This window comes from Microcaecilia unicolor, chromosome 6, assembly GCF_901765095.1.
Source record: "Microcaecilia unicolor chromosome 6, aMicUni1.1, whole genome shotgun sequence".
Taxonomy (NCBI): domain Eukaryota; kingdom Metazoa; phylum Chordata; class Amphibia; order Gymnophiona; family Siphonopidae; genus Microcaecilia; species Microcaecilia unicolor.
In genome coordinates, this window is record NC_044036.1 from 7,093,332 (window position 1) to 7,111,571 (window position 18,240).

Here is an 18,240-nt window from a genome sequence, read left to right on the forward strand (position 1 = left end):
TTAGTTAATAAATCCCAAGAAATACATAAAATATAAAAATAAACACAAAATTTGTAATAACAAAGTGAGCTCTGGAACACTGACAACAGTATGTTGAATATAACCCTCCTCCCCTTCACAGAGCAAGGAAGTTTGCTAAAAGACCTTAAATGGATAAAGTTATGTCCAATAAAAAAAGGTATCGTCTTATCTTTTATTTTGTTTGATTTCTATTAGATTGTAAGCTCTTTGAGCAGGGACTTTCTTCTCTGTTTGTTCAGCGCTGCGTACGCTTTGTAGCGCTATAGAAATGGTATTGATAACCTTTAAGAGTGGACTAACACGGCTTCCACACCTCTCTCTACTAAAAGAACAGAAAGTGCAAAAGTTTCCTTATGATTTTCCAGTGTTGTGTGATGACACCAGCTCCGCCCTGGCGTCCACAGACCAGACAACGAGCCACAACCACAAAGGCTGATGACAACGATCTGCTGCTATCAAACCTCTTTCCCGGGAGAACGAAGCGGCACTACAAAGACATTTAAGGTCGTGCGGTTTAGATCCGCCGGATCCACGTTTTACCCGACCCCCCCCCCCCCCCCCAGCTGTATAGGGGAAGGGGACGGAAGGGGGGGGGGGTGACGAGATCAGAGGAACGGGGGAGAAGCAGGAAACGAGCGAGTGCAAAGAGGAGAATAAAAGAAAAGCTGCGACCGTGTCTCTCGCGTTCCGAACTAGTTTGTTCCTCTGCGCCTGCCGTAGCTCCACACTGCGCATGTCCCGAAAGGCGGAAGTGAGCGCAGAGCATCAGCAGGAGCTGCCCCGGCAACTGCTCTTATGGTGAGTTGGGACTGGGGGGGACCTAGGAATAGCCATCTTGTGACCAGGCTGCTGACTGTCAGTCTCTGTCGCCCACAGGTTGCCAACATGGAGCTGCAGGCGGTGGTGATGGCGGCGGGAGGAGGATCTCGGATGATGGAGCTGACCTGCAGCATCCCCAAAGCCCTTCTGCCTGTGGCAAACAAGCCCCTCATCTGGTACCTGCTGAACATGCTGGAGAGGGTGGGCTTTGAAGGTAAGTCACAAGCACTGAACATGGGGGATCAGGAACCAGAAAAAGGCGGTGGGGGTGGGGGCAGTGGGATGATGGAGCTGACCTGCAGCATCCCCAAAGCCCTTCTGCCTGTGGCCAACAAGCCCCTCATCTGGTACCTGCTGAACATGCTGGAGAGGGTGGGCTTTGAAGGTAAGTCACAAGCACTGAACATGGGGGATCAGGAACCAGAAAAAGGCGGTGGGGGGGGGGGCAGTGGGATGATGGAGCTGACTTGCAGCATCCCCAAAGCCCTTCTGCCTGTGGGAAACAAGCCCCTCATCTGGTACCTGCTGAACATGCTGGAGAGGGTGGGCTTTGAAGGTAAGTCACAAGCACTGAACATGGGGGATCAGGAACCAGAAAAAGGCGGTGGGGGTGGGGGCAGTGGGATGATGGAGCTGACTTGCAGCATCCCCAAAGCCCTTCTGCCTGTGGGAAACAAGCCCCTCATCTGGTACCTGCTGAACATGCTGGAGAGGGTGGGCTTTGAAGGTAAGTCACAAGCACTGAACATGGGGGATCAGGAACCAGAAAAAGGCGGTGGGGGTGGGGGCAGTGGGATGATGGAGCTGACTTGCAGCATCCCCAAAGCCCTTCTGCCTGTGGCCAACAAGCCCCTCATCTGGTACCTGCTGAACATGCTGGAGAGGGTGGGCTTTGAAGGTAAGTCACAAGCACTGAACATGGGGGATCAGGAACCAGAAAAAGGCGGTGGGGGTGGGGGCAGTGGGATGATGGAGCTGACTTGCAGCATCCCCAAAGCCCTTCTGCCTGTGGCCAACAAGCCCCTCATCTGGTACCTGCTGAACATGCTGGAGAGGGTGGGCTTTGAAGGTAAGTCACAAGCACTGAACATGGGGGATCAGGAACCAGAAAAAGGCGGTGGGGGTGGGGGCAGTGGGATGATGGAGCTGACATGCAGCATCCCCAAAGCCCTTCTGCCTGTGGCCAACAAGCCCCTCATCTGGTACCTGCTGAACATGCTGGAGAGGGTGGGCTTTGAAGGTAAGTCACAAGCACTGAACATGGGGGATCAGGAACCAGAAAAAGGCGGTGGGGGTGGGGGCAGTGGGATGATGGAGCTGACTTGCAGCATCCCCAAAGCCCTTCTGCCTGTGGCCAACAAGCCCCTCATCTGGTACCTGCTGAACATGCTGGAGAGGGTGGGCTTTGAAGGTAAGTCACAAGCACTGAACATGGGGGATCAGGAACCAGAAAAAGGCGGTGGGGTGGGGGGCAGTGGGATGATGGAGCTGACTTGCAGCATCCCCAAAGCCCTTCTGCCTGTGGGAAACAAGCCCCTCATCTGGTACCTGCTGAACATGCTGGAGAGGGTGGGCTTTGAAGGTAAGTCACAAGCACTGAACATGGGGGATCAGGAACCAGAAAAAGGCGGTGGGGGTGGGGGCAGTGGGATGATGGAGCTGACTTGCAGCATCCCCAAAGCCCTTCTGCCTGTGGGAAACAAGCCCCTCATCTGGTACCTGCTGAACATGCTGGAGAGGGTGGGCTTTGAAGGTAAGTCACAAGCACTGAACATGGGGGATCAGGAACCAGAAAAAGGCGGTGGGGGTGGGGGCAGTGGGATGATGGAGCTGACTTGCAGCATCCCCAAAGCCCTTCTGCCTGTGGCCAACAAGCCCCTCATCTGGTACCTGCTGAACATGCTGGAGAGGGTGGGCTTTGAAGGTAAGTCACAAGCACTGAACATGGGGGATCAGGAACCAGAAAAAGGCGGTGGGGGTGGGGGCAGTGGGATGATGGAGCTGACATGCAGCATCCCCAAAGCCCTTCTGCCTGTGGCCAACAAGCCTCTCATCTGGTACCTGCTGAACATGCTGGAGAGGGTGGGCTTTGAAGGTAAGTCACAAGCACTGAACATGGGGGATCAGGAACCAGAAAAAGGCGGTGGGGGTGGGGGCAGTGGGATGATGGAGCTGACTTGCAGCATCCCCAAAGCCCTTCTGCCTGTGGGAAACAAGCCCCTCATCTGGTACCTGCTGAACATGCTGGAGAGGGTGGGCTTTGAAGGTAAGTCACAAGCACTGAACATGGGGGATCAGGAACCAGAAAAAGGCGGTGGGGGTGGGGGCAGTGGGATGATGGAGCTGACTTGCAGCATCCCCAAAGCCCTTCTGCCTGTGGCCAACAAGCCCCTCATCTGGTACCTGCTGAACATGCTGGAGAGGGTGGGCTTTGAAGGTAAGTCACAAGCACTGAACATGGGGGATCAGGAACCAGAAAAAGGCGGTGGGGGTGGGGGCAGTGGGATGATGGAGCTGACTTGCAGCATCCCCAAAGCCCTTCTGCCTGTGGGAAACAAGCCCCTCATCTGGTACCTGCTGAACATGCTGGAGAGGGTGGGCTTTGAAGGTAAGTCACAAGCACTGAACATGGGGGATCAGGAACCAGAAAAAGGCGGTGGGGGTGGGGGCAGTGGGAGGATGGAGCTGACTTGCAGCATCCCCAAAGCCCTTCTGCCTGTGGCCAACAAGCCCCTCATCTGGTACCTGCTGAACATGCTGGAGAGGGTGGGCTTTGAAGGTAAGTCACAAGCACTGAACATGGGGGATCAGGAACCAGAAAAAGGCGGTGGGGGTGGGGGCAGTGGGATGATGGAGCTGACTTGCAGCATCCCCAAAGCCCTTCTGCCTGTGGCCAACAAGCCCCTCATCTGGTACCTGCTGAACATGCTGGAGAGGGTGGGCTTTGAAGGTAAGTCACAAGCACTGAACGTGGGGGATCAGGAACCAGAAAAAGGGGGTGGGGGTGGGGGCAGTGGGATGATGGAGCTGACTTGCAGCATCCCCAAAGCCCTTCTGCCTGTGGCCAACAAGCCCCTCATCTGGTACCTGCTGAACATGCTGGAGAGGGTGGGCTTTGAAGGTAAGTCACAAGCACTGAACATGGGGGATCAGGAACCAGAAAAAGGCGGTGGGGGTGGGGGCAGTGGGATGATGGAGCTGACTTGCAGCATCCCCAAAGCCCTTCTGCCTGTGGCCAACAAGCCCCTCATCTGGTACCTGCTGAACATGCTGGAGAGGGTGGGCTTTGAAGGTAAGTCACAAGCACTGAACATGGGGGATCAGGAACCAGAAAAAGGCGGTGGGGGGGGGGGGGCAGTGGGATGATGGAGCTGACCTGCAGCATCCCCAAAGCCCTTCTGCCTGTGGCAAACAAGCCCCTCATCTGGTACCTGCTGAACATGCTGGAGAGGGTGGGCTTTGAAGGTAAGTCACAAGCACTGAACATGGGGGATCAGGAACCAGAAAAAGGCGGTGGGGGTGGGGGCAGTGGGATGATGGAGCTGACTTGCAGCATCCCCAAAGCCCTTCTGCCTGTGGCCAACAAGCCCCTCATCTGGTACCTGCTGAACATGCTGGAGAGGGTGGGCTTTGAAGGTAAGTCACAAGCACTGAACATGGGGGATCAGGAACCAGAAAAAGGCGGTGGGGGTGGGGGCAGTGGGATGATGGAGCTGACTTGCAGCATCCCCAAAGCCCTTCTGCCTGTGGCAAACAAGCCCCTCATCTGGTACCTGCTGAACATGCTGGAGAGGGTGGGCTTTGAAGGTAAGTCACAAGCACTGAACATGGGGGATCAGGAACCAGAAAAAGGCGGTGGGGGGTGGGGGCAGTGGGATGATGGAGCTGACTTGCAGCATCCCCAAAGCCCTTCTGCCTGTGGCCAACAAGCCCCTCATCTGGTACCTGCTGAACATGCTGGAGAGGGTGGGCTTTGAAGGTAAGTCACAAGCACTGAACATGGGGGATCAGGAACCAGAAAAAGGCGGTGGGGGGGGGGGCAGTGGGATGATGGAGCTGACTTGCAGCATCCCCAAAGCCCTTCTGCCTGTGGGAAACAAGCCCCTCATCTGGTACCTGCTGAACATGCTGGAGAGGGTGGGCTTTGAAGGTAAGTCACAAGCACTGAACATGGGGGATCAGGAACCAGAAAAAGGCGGTGGGGGTGGGGGCAGTGGGATGATGGAGCTGACTTGCAGCATCCCCAAAGCCCTTCTGCCTGTGGCCAACAAGCCCCTCATCTGGTACCTGCTGAACATGCTGGAGAGGGTGGGCTTTGAAGGTAAGTCACAAGCACTGAACATGGGGGATCAGGAACCAGAAAAAGGCGGTGGGGGTGGGGGCAGTGGGATGATGGAGCTGACTTGCAGCATCCCCAAAGCCCTTCTGCCTGTGGGAAACAAGCCCCTCATCTGGTACCTGCTGAACATGCTGGAGAGGGTGGGCTTTGAAGGTAAGTCACAAGCACTGAACATGGGGGATCAGGAACCAGAAAAAGGCGGTGGGGGTGGGGGCAGTGGGATGATGGAGCTGACTTGCAGCATCCCCAAAGCCCTTCTGCCTGTGGCCAACAAGCCCCTCATCTGGTACCTGCTGAACATGCTGGAGAGGGTGGGCTTTGAAGGTAAGTCACAAGCACTGAACATGGGGGATCAGGAACCAGAAAAAGGCGGTGGGGGTGGGGGCAGTGGGATGATGGAGCTGACTTGCAGCATCCCCAAAGCCCTTCTGCCTGTGGCCAACAAGCCCCTCATCTGGTACCTGCTGAACATGCTGGAGAGGGTGGGCTTTGAAGGTAAGTCACAAGCACTGAACATGGGGGATCAGGAACCAGAAAAAGGCGGTGGGGGTGGGGGCAGTGGGATGATGGAGCTGACTTGCAGCATCCCCAAAGCCCTTCTGCCTGTGGCCAACAAGCCCCTCATCTGGTACCTGCTGAACATGCTGGAGAGGGTGGGCTTTGAAGGTAAGTCACAAGCACTGAACATGGGGGATCAGGAACCAGAAAAAGGCGGTGGGGGTGGGGGCAGTGGGATGATGGAGCTGACTTGCAGCATCCCCAAAGCCCTTCTGCCTGTGGCCAACAAGCCCCTCATCTGGTACCTGCTGAACATGCTGGAGAGGGTGGGCTTTGAAGGTAAGTCACAAGCACTGAACATGGGGGATCAGGAACCAGAAAAAGGCGGTGGGGGTGGGGGCAGTGGGATGATGGAGCTGACTTGCAGCATCCCCAAAGCCCTTCTGCCTGTGGCCAACAAGCCCCTCATCTGGTACCTGCTGAACATGCTGGAGAGGGTGGGCTTTGAAGGTAAGTCACAAGCACTGAACATGGGGGATCAGGAACCAGAAAAAGGCGGTGGGGGTGGGGGCAGTGGGATGATGGAGCTGACTTGCAGCATCCCCAAAGCCCTTCTGCCTGTGGGAAACAAGCCCCTCATCTGGTACCTGCTGAACATGCTGGAGAGGGTGGGCTTTGAAGGTAAGTCACAAGCACTGAACATGGGGGATCAGGAACCAGAAAAAGGCGGTGGGGGTGGGGGCAGTGGGATGATGGAGCTGACTTGCAGCATCCCCAAAGCCCTTCTGCCTGTGGCCAACAAGCCCCTCATCTGGTACCTGCTGAACATGCTGGAGAGGGTGGGCTTTGAAGGTAAGTCACAAGCACTGAACATGGGGGATCAGGAACCAGAAAAAGGCGGTGGGGGTGGGGGCAGTGGGATGATGGAGCTGACTTGCAGCATCCCCAAAGCCCTTCTGCCTGTGGGAAACAAGCCCCTCATCTGGTACCTGCTGAACATGCTGGAGAGGGTGGGCTTTGAAGGTAAGTCACAAGCACTGAACATGGGGGATCAGGAACCAGAAAATGGGGGTGGGGGCAGTGGGATGATGGAGCTGACTTGCAGCATCCCCAAAGCCCTTCTGCCTGTGGCAAACAAGCCCCTCATCTGGTACCTGCTGAACATGCTGGAGAGGGTGGGCTTTGAAGGTAAGTCACAAGCACTGAACATGGGGGATCAGGAACCAGAAAAAGGCGGTGGGGGTGGGGGCAGTGGGATGATGGAGCTGACTTGCAGCATCCCCAAAGCCCTTCTGCCTGTGGCCAACAAGCCCCTCATCTGGTACCTGCTGAACATGCTGGAGAGGGTGGGCTTTGAAGGTAAGTCACAAGCACTGAACATGGGGGATCAGGAACCAGAAAATGGGGGTGGGGGCAGTGGGATGATGGAGCTGACTTGCAGCATCCCCAAAGCCCTTCTGCCTGTGGCCAACAAGCCTCTCATCTGGTACCTGCTGAACATGCTGGAGAGGGTGGGCTTTGAAGGTAAGTCACAAGCACTGAACATGGGGGATCAGGAACCAGAAAAAGGCGGTGGGGGTGGGGGCAGTGGGATGATGGAGCTGACTTGCAGCATCCCCAAAGCCCTTCTGCCTGTGGGAAACAAGCCCCTCATCTGGTACCTGCTGAACATGCTGGAGAGGGTGGGCTTTGAAGGTAAGTCACAAGCACTGAACATGGGGGATCAGGAACCAGAAAAAGGCGGTGGGGGTGCAGTGGGATGATGGAGCTGACCTGCAGCATCCCCAAAGCCCTTCTGCCTGTGGCAAACAAGCCCCTCATCTGGTACCTGCTGAACATGCTGGAGAGGGTGGGCTTTGAAGGTAAGTCACAAGCACTGAACATGGGGGATGTGGAACCTGAAAATGGGGGTGGGGGTGCAGTGGGATGATGGAGCTGACCTGCAGCATCCCCAAAGCCCTTCTGCCTGTGGCCAACAAGCCCCTCATCTGGTACCTGCTGAACATGCTGGAGAGGGTGGGCTTTGAAGGTAAGTCACAAGCACTGAACATGGGGGATCAGGAACCAGAAAAAGGCGGGGGGGGTGGGGGCAGTGGGATGATGGAGCTGACTTGCAGCATCCCCAAAGCCCTTCTGCCTGTGGGAAACAAGCCCCTCATCTGGTACCTGCTGAACATGCTGGAGAGGGTGGGCTTTGAAGGTAAGTCACAAGCACTGAACATGGGGGATCAGGAACCAGAAAATGGGGGTGGGGGCAGTGGGATGATGGAGCTGACTTGCAGCATCCCCAAAGCCCTTCTGCCTGTGGCAAACAAGCCCCTCATCTGGTACCTGCTGAACATGCTGGAGAGGGTGGGCTTTGAAGGTAAGTCACAAGCACTGAACATGGGGGATCAGGAACCAGAAAAAGGCGGTGGGGGTGGGGGCAGTGGGATGATGGAGCTGACTTGCAGCATCCCCAAAGCCCTTCTGCCTGTGGGAAACAAGCCCCTCATCTGGTACCTGCTGAACATGCTGGAGAGGGTGGGCTTTGAAGGTAAGTCACAAGCACTGAACATGGGGGATCAGGAACCAGAAAAAGGCGGTGGGGGTGGGGGCAGTGGGATGATGGAGCTGACTTGCAGCATCCCCAAAGCCCTTCTGCCTGTGGCCAACAAGCCCCTCATCTGGTACCTGCTGAACATGCTGGAGAGGGTGGGCTTTGAAGGTAAGTCACAAGCACTGAACATGGGGGATCAGGAACCAGAAAAAGGCGGTGGGGGTGGGGGCAGTGGGATGATGGAGCTGACTTGCAGCATCCCCAAAGCCCTTCTGCCTGTGGGAAACAAGCCCCTCATCTGGTACCTGCTGAACATGCTGGAGAGGGTGGGCTTTGAAGGTAAGTCACAAGCACTGAACATGGGGGGATCAGGAACCAGAAAAAGGCGGTGGGGGTGGGGGCAGTGGGATGATGGAGCTGACTTGCAGCATCCCCAAAGCCCTTCTGCCTGTGGCCAACAAGCCCCTCATCTGGTACCTGCTGAACATGCTGGAGAGGGTGGGCTTTGAAGGTAAGTCACAAGCACTGAACAGGGGGGATCAGGAACCAGAAAAAGGCGGTGGGGGTGGGGGCAGTGGGATGATGGAGCTGACATGCAGCATCCCCAAAGCCCTTCTGCCTGTGGCCAACAAGCCCCTCATCTGGTACCTGCTGAACATGCTGGAGAGGGTGGGCTTTGAAGGTAAGTCACAAGCACTGAACATGGGGGATCAGGAACCAGAAAAAGGCGGTGGGGGTGGGGGCAGTGGGATGATGGAGCTGACTTGCAGCATCCCCAAAGCCCTTCTGCCTGTGGGAAACAAGCCCCTCATCTGGTACCTGCTGAACATGCTGGAGAGGGTGGGCTTTGAAGGTAAGTCACAAGCACTGAACATGGGGGATCAGGAACCAGAAAAAGGCGGTGGGGTGCAGTGGGATGATGGAGCTGACCTGCAGCATCCCCAAAGCCCTTCTGCCTGTGGCCAACAAGCCCCTCATCTGGTACCTGCTGAACATGCTGGAGAGGGTGGGCTTTGAAGGTAAGTCACAAGCACTGAACATGGGGGATCAGGAACCAGAAAAAGGCGGTGGGGGTGGGGGCAGTGGGATGATGGAGCTGACTTGCAGCATCCCCAAAGCCCTTCTGCCTGTGGAAACAAGCCCCTCATCTGGTACCTGCTGAACATGCTGGAGAGGGTGGGCTTTGAAGGTAAGTCACAAGCACTGAACATGGGGGATCAGGAACCAGAAAAAGGCGGTGGGGGTGGGGGCAGTGGGATGATGGAGCTGACTTGCAGCATCCCCAAAGCCCTTCTGCCTGTGGGAAACAAGCCCCTCATCTGGTACCTGCTGAACATGCTGGAGAGGGTGGGCTTTGAAGGTAAGTCACAAGCACTGAACATGGGGGATCAGGAACCAGAAAAAGGCGGTGGGGGTGGGGGCAGTGGGATGATGGAGCTGACTTGCAGCATCCCCAAAGCCCTTCTGCCTGTGGCCAACAAGCCCCTCATCTGGTACCTGCTGAACATGCTGGAGAGGGTGGGCTTTGAAGGTAAGTCACAAGCACTGAACATGGGGGATCAGGAACCAGAAAAAGGCGGTGGGGGGGGGGGCAGTGGGATGATGGAGCTGACATGCAGCATCCCCAAAGCCCTTCTGCCTGTGGCCAACAAGCCCCTCATCTGGTACCTGCTGAACATGCTGGAGAGGGTGGGCTTTGAAGGTAAGTCACAAGCACTGAACATGGGGGATCAGGAACCAGAAAAAGGCGGTGGGGGTGGGGGCAGTGGGATGATGGAGCTGACTTGCAGCATCCCCAAAGCCCTTCTGCCTGTGGGAAACAAGCCCCTCATCTGGTACCTGCTGAACATGCTGGAGAGGGTGGGCTTTGAAGGTAAGTCACAAGCACTGAACATGGGGGATCAGGAACCAGAAAAAGGCGGTGGGGTGCAGTGGGATGATGGAGCTGACCTGCAGCATCCCCAAAGCCCTTCTGCCTGTGGCCAACAAGCCCCTCATCTGGTACCTGCTGAACATGCTGGAGAGGGTGGGCTTTGAAGGTAAGTCACAAGCACTGAACATGGGGGATCAGGAACCAGAAAAAGGCGGTGGGGGTGGGGGCAGTGGGATGATGGAGCTGACTTGCAGCATCCCCAAAGCCCTTCTGCCTGTGGGCAACAAGCCCCTCATCTGGTACCTGCTGAACATGCTGGAGAGGGTGGGCTTTGAAGGTAAGTCACAAGCACTGAACATGGGGGATCAGGAACCAGAAAAAGGCGGTGGGGGTGGGGGCAGTGGGATGATGGAGCTGACTTGCAGCATCCCCAAAGCCCTTCTGCCTGTGGCCAACAAGCCCCTCATCTGGTACCTGCTGAACATGCTGGAGAGGGTGGGCTTTGAAGGTAAGTCACAAGCACTGAACATGGGGGATCAGGAACCAGAAAAAGGCGGTGGGGGTGGGGGCAGTGGGATGATGGAGCTGACTTGCAGCATCCCCAAAGCCCTTCTGCCTGTGGGAAACAAGCCCCTCATCTGGTACCTGCTGAACATGCTGCAGAGGGTGGGCTTTGAAGGTAAGTCACAAGCACTGAACATGGGGGATCAGGAACCAGAAAAAGGCGGTGGGGGTGGGGGCAGTGGGATGATGGAGCTGACTTGCAGCATCCCCAAAGCCCTTCTGCCTGTGGCCAACAAGCCCCTCATCTGGTACCTGCTGAACATGCTGGAGAGGGTGGGCTTTGAAGGTAAGTCACAAGCACTGAACATGGGGGATCAGGAACCAGAAAAAGGCGGTGGGGGTGGGGGCAGTGGGATGATGGAGCTGACATGCAGCATCCCCAAAGCCCTTCTGCCTGTGGCCAACAAGCCCCTCATCTGGTACCTGCTGAACATGCTGGAGAGGGTGGGCTTTGAAGGTAAGTCACAAGCACTGAACATGGGGGATCAGGAACCAGAAAAAGGCGGTGGGGGTGGGGGCAGTGGGATGATGGAGCTGACTTGCAGCATCCCCAAAGCCCTTCTGCCTGTGGGAAACAAGCCCCTCATCTGGTACCTGCTGAACATGCTGGAGAGGGTGGGCTTTGAAGGTAAGTCACAAGCACTGAACATGGGGGATCAGGAACCAGAAAAAGGCGGTGGGGGTGCAGTGGGATGATGGAGCTGACCTGCAGCATCCCCAAAGCCCTTCTGCCTGTGGCAAACAAGCCCCTCATCTGGTACCTGCTGAACATGCTGGAGAGGGTGGGCTTTGAAGGTAAGTCACAAGCACTGAACATGGGGGATGTGGAACCTGAAAATGGGGGTGGGGGTGCAGTGGGATGATGGAGCTGACCTGCAGCATCCCCAAAGCCCTTCTGCCTGTGGCCAACAAGCCCCTCATCTGGTACCTGCTGAACATGCTGGAGAGGGTGGGCTTTGAAGGTAAGTCACAAGCACTGAACATGGGGGATGTGGAACCTGAAAATGGGGGTGGGGGTGCAGTGGGATGATGGAGCTGACCTGCAGCATCCCCAAAGCCCTTCTGCCTGTGGCCAACAAGCCCCTCATCTGGTACCTGCTGAACATGCTGGAGAGGGTGGGCTTTGAAGGTAAGTCACAAGCACTGAACATGGGGGATGTGGAACCTGAAAATGGGGGTGGGGGTGCAGTGGGATGATGGAGCTGACCTGCAGCATCCCCAAAGCCCTTCTGCCTGTGGCCAACAAGCCCCTCATCTGGTACCTGCTGAACATGCTGGAGAGGGTGGGCTTTGAAGGTAAGTCACAAGCACTGAACATGGGGGATGTGGAACCTGAAAATGGGGGTGGGGGTGCAGTGGGATGATGGAGCTGACCTGCAGCATCCCCAAAGCCCTTCTGCCTGTGGCCAACAAGCCCCTCATCTGGTACCTGCTGAACATGCTGGAGAGGGTGGGCTTTGAAGGTAAGTCACAAGCACTGAACATGGGGGATCAGGAACCAGAAAAAGGCGGTGGGGGTGGGGGCAGTGGGATGATGGAGCTGACTTGCAGCATCCCCAAAGCCCTTCTGCCTGTGGCCAACAAGCCCCTCATCTGGTACCTGCTGAACATGCTGGAGAGGGTGGGCTTTGAAGGTAAGTCACAAGCACTGAACATGGGGGATCAGGAACCAGAAAAAGGCGGTGGGGGTGGGGGGGCAGTGGGATGATGGAGCTGACCTGCAGCATCCCCAAAGCCCTTCTGCCTGTGGCAAACAAGCCCCTCATCTGGTACCTGCTGAACATGCTGGAGAGGGTGGGCTTTGAAGGTAAGTCACAAGCACTGAACATGGGGGATCAGGAACCAGAACAAGGCGGTGGGGGTGGGGGCAGTGGGATGATGGAGCTGACTTGCAGCATCCCCAAAGCCCTTCTGCCTGTGGCCAACAAGCCCCTCATCTGGTACCTGCTGAACATGCTGGAGAGGGTGGGCTTTGAAGGTAAGTCACAAGCACTGAACATGGGGGATCAGGAACCAGAAAAAGGCGGTGGGGGTGGGGGCAGTGGGATGATGGAGCTGACTTGCAGCATCCCCAAAGCCCTTCTGCCTGTGGCCAACAAGCCCCTCATCTGGTACCTGCTGAACATGCTGGAGAGGGTGGGCTTTGAAGGTAAGTCACAAGCACTGAACATGGGGGATCAGGAACCAGAAAAAGGCGGTGGGGGTGGGGGCAGTGGGATGATGGAGCTGACTTGCAGCATCCCCAAAGCCCTTCTGCCTGTGGCAAACAAGCCCCTCATCTGGTACCTGCTGAACATGCTGGAGAGGGTGGGCTTTGAAGGTAAGTCACAAGCACTGAACATGGGGGATCAGGAACCAGAAAAAGGCGGGGGGGGTGGGGGCAGTGGGATGATGGAGCTGACTTGCAGCATCCCCAAAGCCCTTCTGCCTGTGGCCAACAAGCCCCTCATCTGGTACCTGCTGAACATGCTGGAGAGGGTGGGCTTTGAAGGTAAGTCACAAGCACTGAACATGGGGGATCAGGAACCAGAAAAAGGCGGTGGGGGTGGGGGCAGTGGGATGATGGAGCTGACTTGCAGCATCCCCAAAGCCCTTCTGCCTGTGGGAAACAAGCCCCTCATCTGGTACCTGCTGAACATGCTGGAGAGGGTGGGCTTTGAAGGTAAGTCACAAGCACTGAACATGGGGGATCAGGAACCAGAAAAAGGCGGTGGGGGTGGGGGCAGTGGGATGATGGAGCTGACTTGCAGCATCCCCAAAGCCCTTCTGCCTGTGGCCAACAAGCCCCTCATCTGGTACCTGCTGAACATGCTGGAGAGGGTGGGCTTTGAAGGTAAGTCACAAGCACTGAACATGGGGGATCAGGAACCAGAAAAAGGCGGTGGGGGTGGGGGCAGTGGGATGATGGAGCTGACTTGCAGCATCCCCAAAGCCCTTCTGCCTGTGGGCAACAAGCCCCTCATCTGGTACCTGCTGAACATGCTGGAGAGGGTGGGCTTTGAAGGTAAGTCACAAGCACTGAACATGGGGGATCAGGAACCAGAAAAAGGCGGTGTGGGTGGGGGCAGTGGGATGATGGAGCTGACTTGCAGCATCCCCAAAGCCCTTCTGCCTGTGGCCAACAAGCCCCTCATCTGGTACCTGCTGAACATGCTGGAGAGGGTGGGCTTTGAAGGTAAGTCACAAGCACTGAACATGGGGGATCAGGAACCAGAAAAAGGCGGTGGGGGTGGGGGCAGTGGGATGATGGAGCTGACTTGCAGCATCCCCAAAGCCCTTCTGCCTGTGGCAAACAAGCCCCTCATCTGGTACCTGCTGAACATGCTGGAGAGGGTGGGCTTTGAAGGTAAGTCACAAGCACTGAACATGGGGGATCAGGAACCAGAAAAAGGCGGTGGGGGTGCAGTGGGATGATGGAGCTGACCTGCAGCATCCCCAAAGCCCTTCTGCCTGTGGCAAACAAGCCCCTCATCTGGTACCTGCTGAACATGCTGGAGAGGGTGGGCTTTGAAGGTAAGTCACAAGCACTGGACTAGGGGAAAGCAGTGCTTACAGCTCCCTCCTGGCACCAGGCAATTTAGGGCTGATGATTGCAAGCCTCTGGAAGGAAGTCAAGTGCACAGCCCTAACCCTGGAGCATAACTGGGAAACCAGGGCAAAACAGAAAGAATCCCAAAATGTTGGAGTGAAGATTTGTACTGCCAGATTCCCACAGGCTCAAGCTCCAACTGAGCTCAAAGCCCAAAAGAGCAGCAGAAAGAAAGTGCTAGATGATAAGGCTTCAGCTTCAAGCAGGAAGCAAACATCAGAGACTGTCTATCCCAAGGAGTTTTGCTTAACAGGAGATGGCGTGACATTACAAAGCTGAAACTGGCCCACCCAAGGGGGGTTTCATTTTCACCAATGTAGTTGCCACCATCTTTGTACACCAAAACCAATGTAATTGATAGGGTGACAAGTTCCACTTACTGGCTTCAGCACAAATAACGGGTAAATGAAAACCAGACTGGCTTGGTGTGTCCTGAGGTTTGGGTTGAGACCCCCCTGCTCTGAGAGCGGAGGTCCTTTTGCAGCAATGTGAAATGCAAATGGTGTCTATGCAAGCATAGGGATGTGACATTGACTCACAGCAGGGATTCTTGAAACACACCAGGCCAGTCAGGTTTTCTGGATCCCTGCACTGAATATGCATGAGGAGATTTGCATACAATGGCGGCAGTGCATGTAAATTTGTCTCATGCATATTGATTGTGGATATCCTGAAAACCTGACTGGCTTGGTGTGGCCCAAAGACTGAGTTGAGAACCTCATGGTGATCAGGAGATTAATGCTAGAAGTTAACCTTCATTTGGTCAGTTTTCCACACCCTGGCATCAAAGCGATAGGAGAGAAGCTCTTATGGTTCTTTCAGAAGCAGGGCCGCTTTTGCCCTCCACTGAAGGAGCAGGATCCCAGTGTGGTCGATGCAGAAGCCAAATTAAAGGACACAATTTGGAAGCCTTAGGAGGAGGTGGAGATTTGAGTACAGCACTTTGTGCTGAAGCTTGGCTCAAAGATTTTTTAGAAGAAGAAATGTTAATTCCTTAATCAAAAGATTTCTCTCTGCCTTTATCTTTCAAGGATTGTTCAGGATAAAAGGAGTTCAGTTTTGTCTTTGCATTCTGGATTTATCCAAGTGGAGGCAGAATTTCCTGGTTATGTATAATTAAATGTCAACGTATTCTGGAAGAACGAGGAACTCAAGTGACCTTATATTGGGGAGGGGGAGTTTCTTTATTATGCAGTGTGCAGCCTTGTCTGCATCCTGGGAGCTGGGGTTGCACCTGTGATGAGTTGCATTATTTCTGTTTAAAGAATATATATATTTTTCCTTTTGTGCTTTCTGCTCTCACCTCTCCAGCTTGGTGATGTGGTGTGTGCTGTTTGTGATACATGTTTGGCGGCTTTTTTTGAGTGAAGAGGTTTCTTGAATTTATTGTAAATGTTGCATTGTCTCAGGCATCACGTAGGGTCTGAACTCTCTGGGGAAGGAACTGTTGTACCTTTACGTATGGGAGATAGGAGTAGCAGTGACTGCTGGGTTTCCTCTCCTCTGCAGAGGTCATTGTGGTTACCACGAAAGAGGTGCAGAAACTTCTGAACCCAGACAGGAAGCTGAAACTGGACATCGTTTGCATTGCGGACGACGCAGACATGGGGACGGCTGACTCTCTGCGCTACATTCATCAGAAAATCAAGGTAGCCCACATGCTTCTGTGTCTTCGTCCCCTCTTGCAAGTGATTCCATGGTAGTGGGAGAGAGGCTTTGTGACGGCTTCCCTGCCAGTGCCACGGAAGCAGTCGGGCATTCGGTTCAACAAAAGAAATCCCGGCTCAGTTGCAGAGAAATTAGCCAAGGGATCGTTTTACTAAGCTGCCTCAAAAAGTGGCCTTACTTGGGTCTTTCCTGCGCGCTAAGACCATTTTTTCTATTTTTGTTATTAACGGCTGTGCCGTTTGTAAAAAAATGACCATGTGAGCACCGACTGCCGCCCGTTTTGTACACATTAAGGGCTCATATGGTGTCCCTCTCCTAGCCGGTTAGCACCCAGTAATGTAGATGTGCTAACTGCCCACTCTGCCCATGAAACGCCCCTCGAAAAAAAAAATGTGTACAGTTAGCATGCGCATTTGGAAGTTGCCGCAGGATGCCTGAACACATCCACCGGCATTAAACCCAGAAATACAACACTGGGCCATGTTGGGACTTCAGCATTGAATTTCCAGGAGTCTGGAGACAGCTAACACATAGCAATAATAAATGCAATCAGTGGCATAGCCACCTCCCTTAGTGTAGCTGGAGGGGATCCCCAAGCCCCGCCAGCCGAAGAGGTAGTTCCCGCCAAACAAACTTACTTCTTGGGTGGCTGCCGGCACTGGCCCCGAACTGCTGCTGCCAGCCACAGGCCCCTCCACCGTTCTCAGGCTCAGTTTTCACACTTGCGCAAAGTTGAGCGGAGGCGGAGGCTGGTGTCTGGCAGCAGAGGTTTGGGGACTGCCCAAGCTCGTTTGGAGGGAAGGAGGTCTTCGGGTGGCGGGGCTTGGGGATCCTTATCAGCTCAGGTATTCCATTTACTTTGGGAGAGAGAGAGGGCACTGGGAGAGGAGGCGGAAGTTAAATCTGTGTTTTACTGTTGGGGGGGGGGGGGGGGGCGCGGTAGCAGCAGACATGAAATTTTTAGCCCACCCACTCTGATCTCAGGCCCACCCTAAATCGGCTGTCTGGCTACGCTACTGAATGCAATATTCAGCATTAACTGGCTATAGGTTACCACATAAAGATAGGACTGACTTTGTTGCCGTTCTGAATATCAACACTGCTGACTTTGGCTGCAAAATATCCAGGTTTCACTTTGGTGCTAACTGGTTATTTCCAGTGGTACTAACCGGTTAGCCCCAGACATGTGTTTTAACTGGTTAGGAGCTATTTCTGACTGGTTAAGTCGCTTTGAATATTGATCTTTTACATTTGAAAACAACAAAAAAAAGTTGATTCATGCAAATGTACTGTAAATCTAAAGGAGCAGAGCCATTGCACCTCTTGATTAAGACTGAGAGGCTGTGTATGTTTTACTAATATAACCAGGTTTGTTTGTAGCGCATCAGATGTAAAGGGAGATCACCACTGTAAACCAAATTGTGTCCAGTGGTTGTGAGGCTGGGGGGGGGGGGGGGGGGGGGGGGGGGTGAGTCTTCCTCCTGAGAGTGATGTAATGCACTCAGTTCAATTTTCATCTTTTCTTTTACTCTTGCTTATGTGAAACATTTCCAAAAGGTGTGAAATAATAGTGATGACGTGAGGTGAATTCTAGTTAATATATTGAGTCAGCACAGCAAGTGAGGGAGACTGCCACGTTTCTGACTGTAGAAATGATAATACCAGCTGGGACTTTAATTCCTTCATCAGCAGAACCCTTTTTAAAAATTGGCGCACATTGGCCACCCTCCAATCTTCAGGAGCTACGGACGACTTTAATGACAGGTTACAGATTACTAACTGCAGATCAGTAATTTAATGTTTGAGTTCTTTCAGTCCTCTTGAGTGTATGCCATCTGGTCCAGGTGATTTACTATGCTTTAATTTGTCGATTTGGCTTGGTACATCTTCCAGGTTCACCAAGATTTTTCAGTCCTCTGCATCATCACCCTTTAAAACCATTTCCGGTACAGGTAGATCTTTTGCATCTTATTCCATAAAGTCCGTAGCCAAGAATTCATTCAGTTTCTCTGCTATGGCTTTGTCCTCCCTGAGTGCCCCCATTGCTCCTTCATGATTTAACAGTCCCAGGGATTCCCTTGCAGGCTTTCCACTTCTGATGTACCTGACAAAGTTGTTACTGTGAGTTTTAGCCTCTGAGGCAAGTTTCTCTTCATATTCTCTTTTAGCCTTCTTTATTAAAGCTTTGCTTCTAACTTGCCAGTGCTTTATGTTGCTTCTTATTTTCTTTGAAGGACAATGTTTTGGCTGTAATGACCTCTTTTACTTCACCATTTAAGCATTCAGGCTGACATTTTCTCTTCTTTACACCTTTGCAAATATGTGGAATG

General features: G+C 54.2%; 1 protein-coding gene across 1 annotated transcript in view; it reads left to right on the top strand.

Moving 5' to 3' along the window:
- The first annotated feature begins 693 nt into the window (after positions 1 to 693).
- The window catches only part of EIF2B3 (eukaryotic translation initiation factor 2B subunit gamma), an 81,206-nt gene continuing 63,659 nt past the window's right edge, over positions 694 to 18,240 (top strand). The window contains exons 1-3 of the mRNA XM_030206970.1: positions 694 to 819; positions 898 to 1,054; positions 15,752 to 15,891. Coding sequence (XP_030062830.1) covers positions 817 to 819; positions 898 to 1,054; positions 15,752 to 15,891 — 300 coding nt within the window. The 5' untranslated portion in view covers positions 694 to 816. The remainder of the gene's footprint in view (positions 820 to 897; positions 1,055 to 15,751; positions 15,892 to 18,240) is intronic.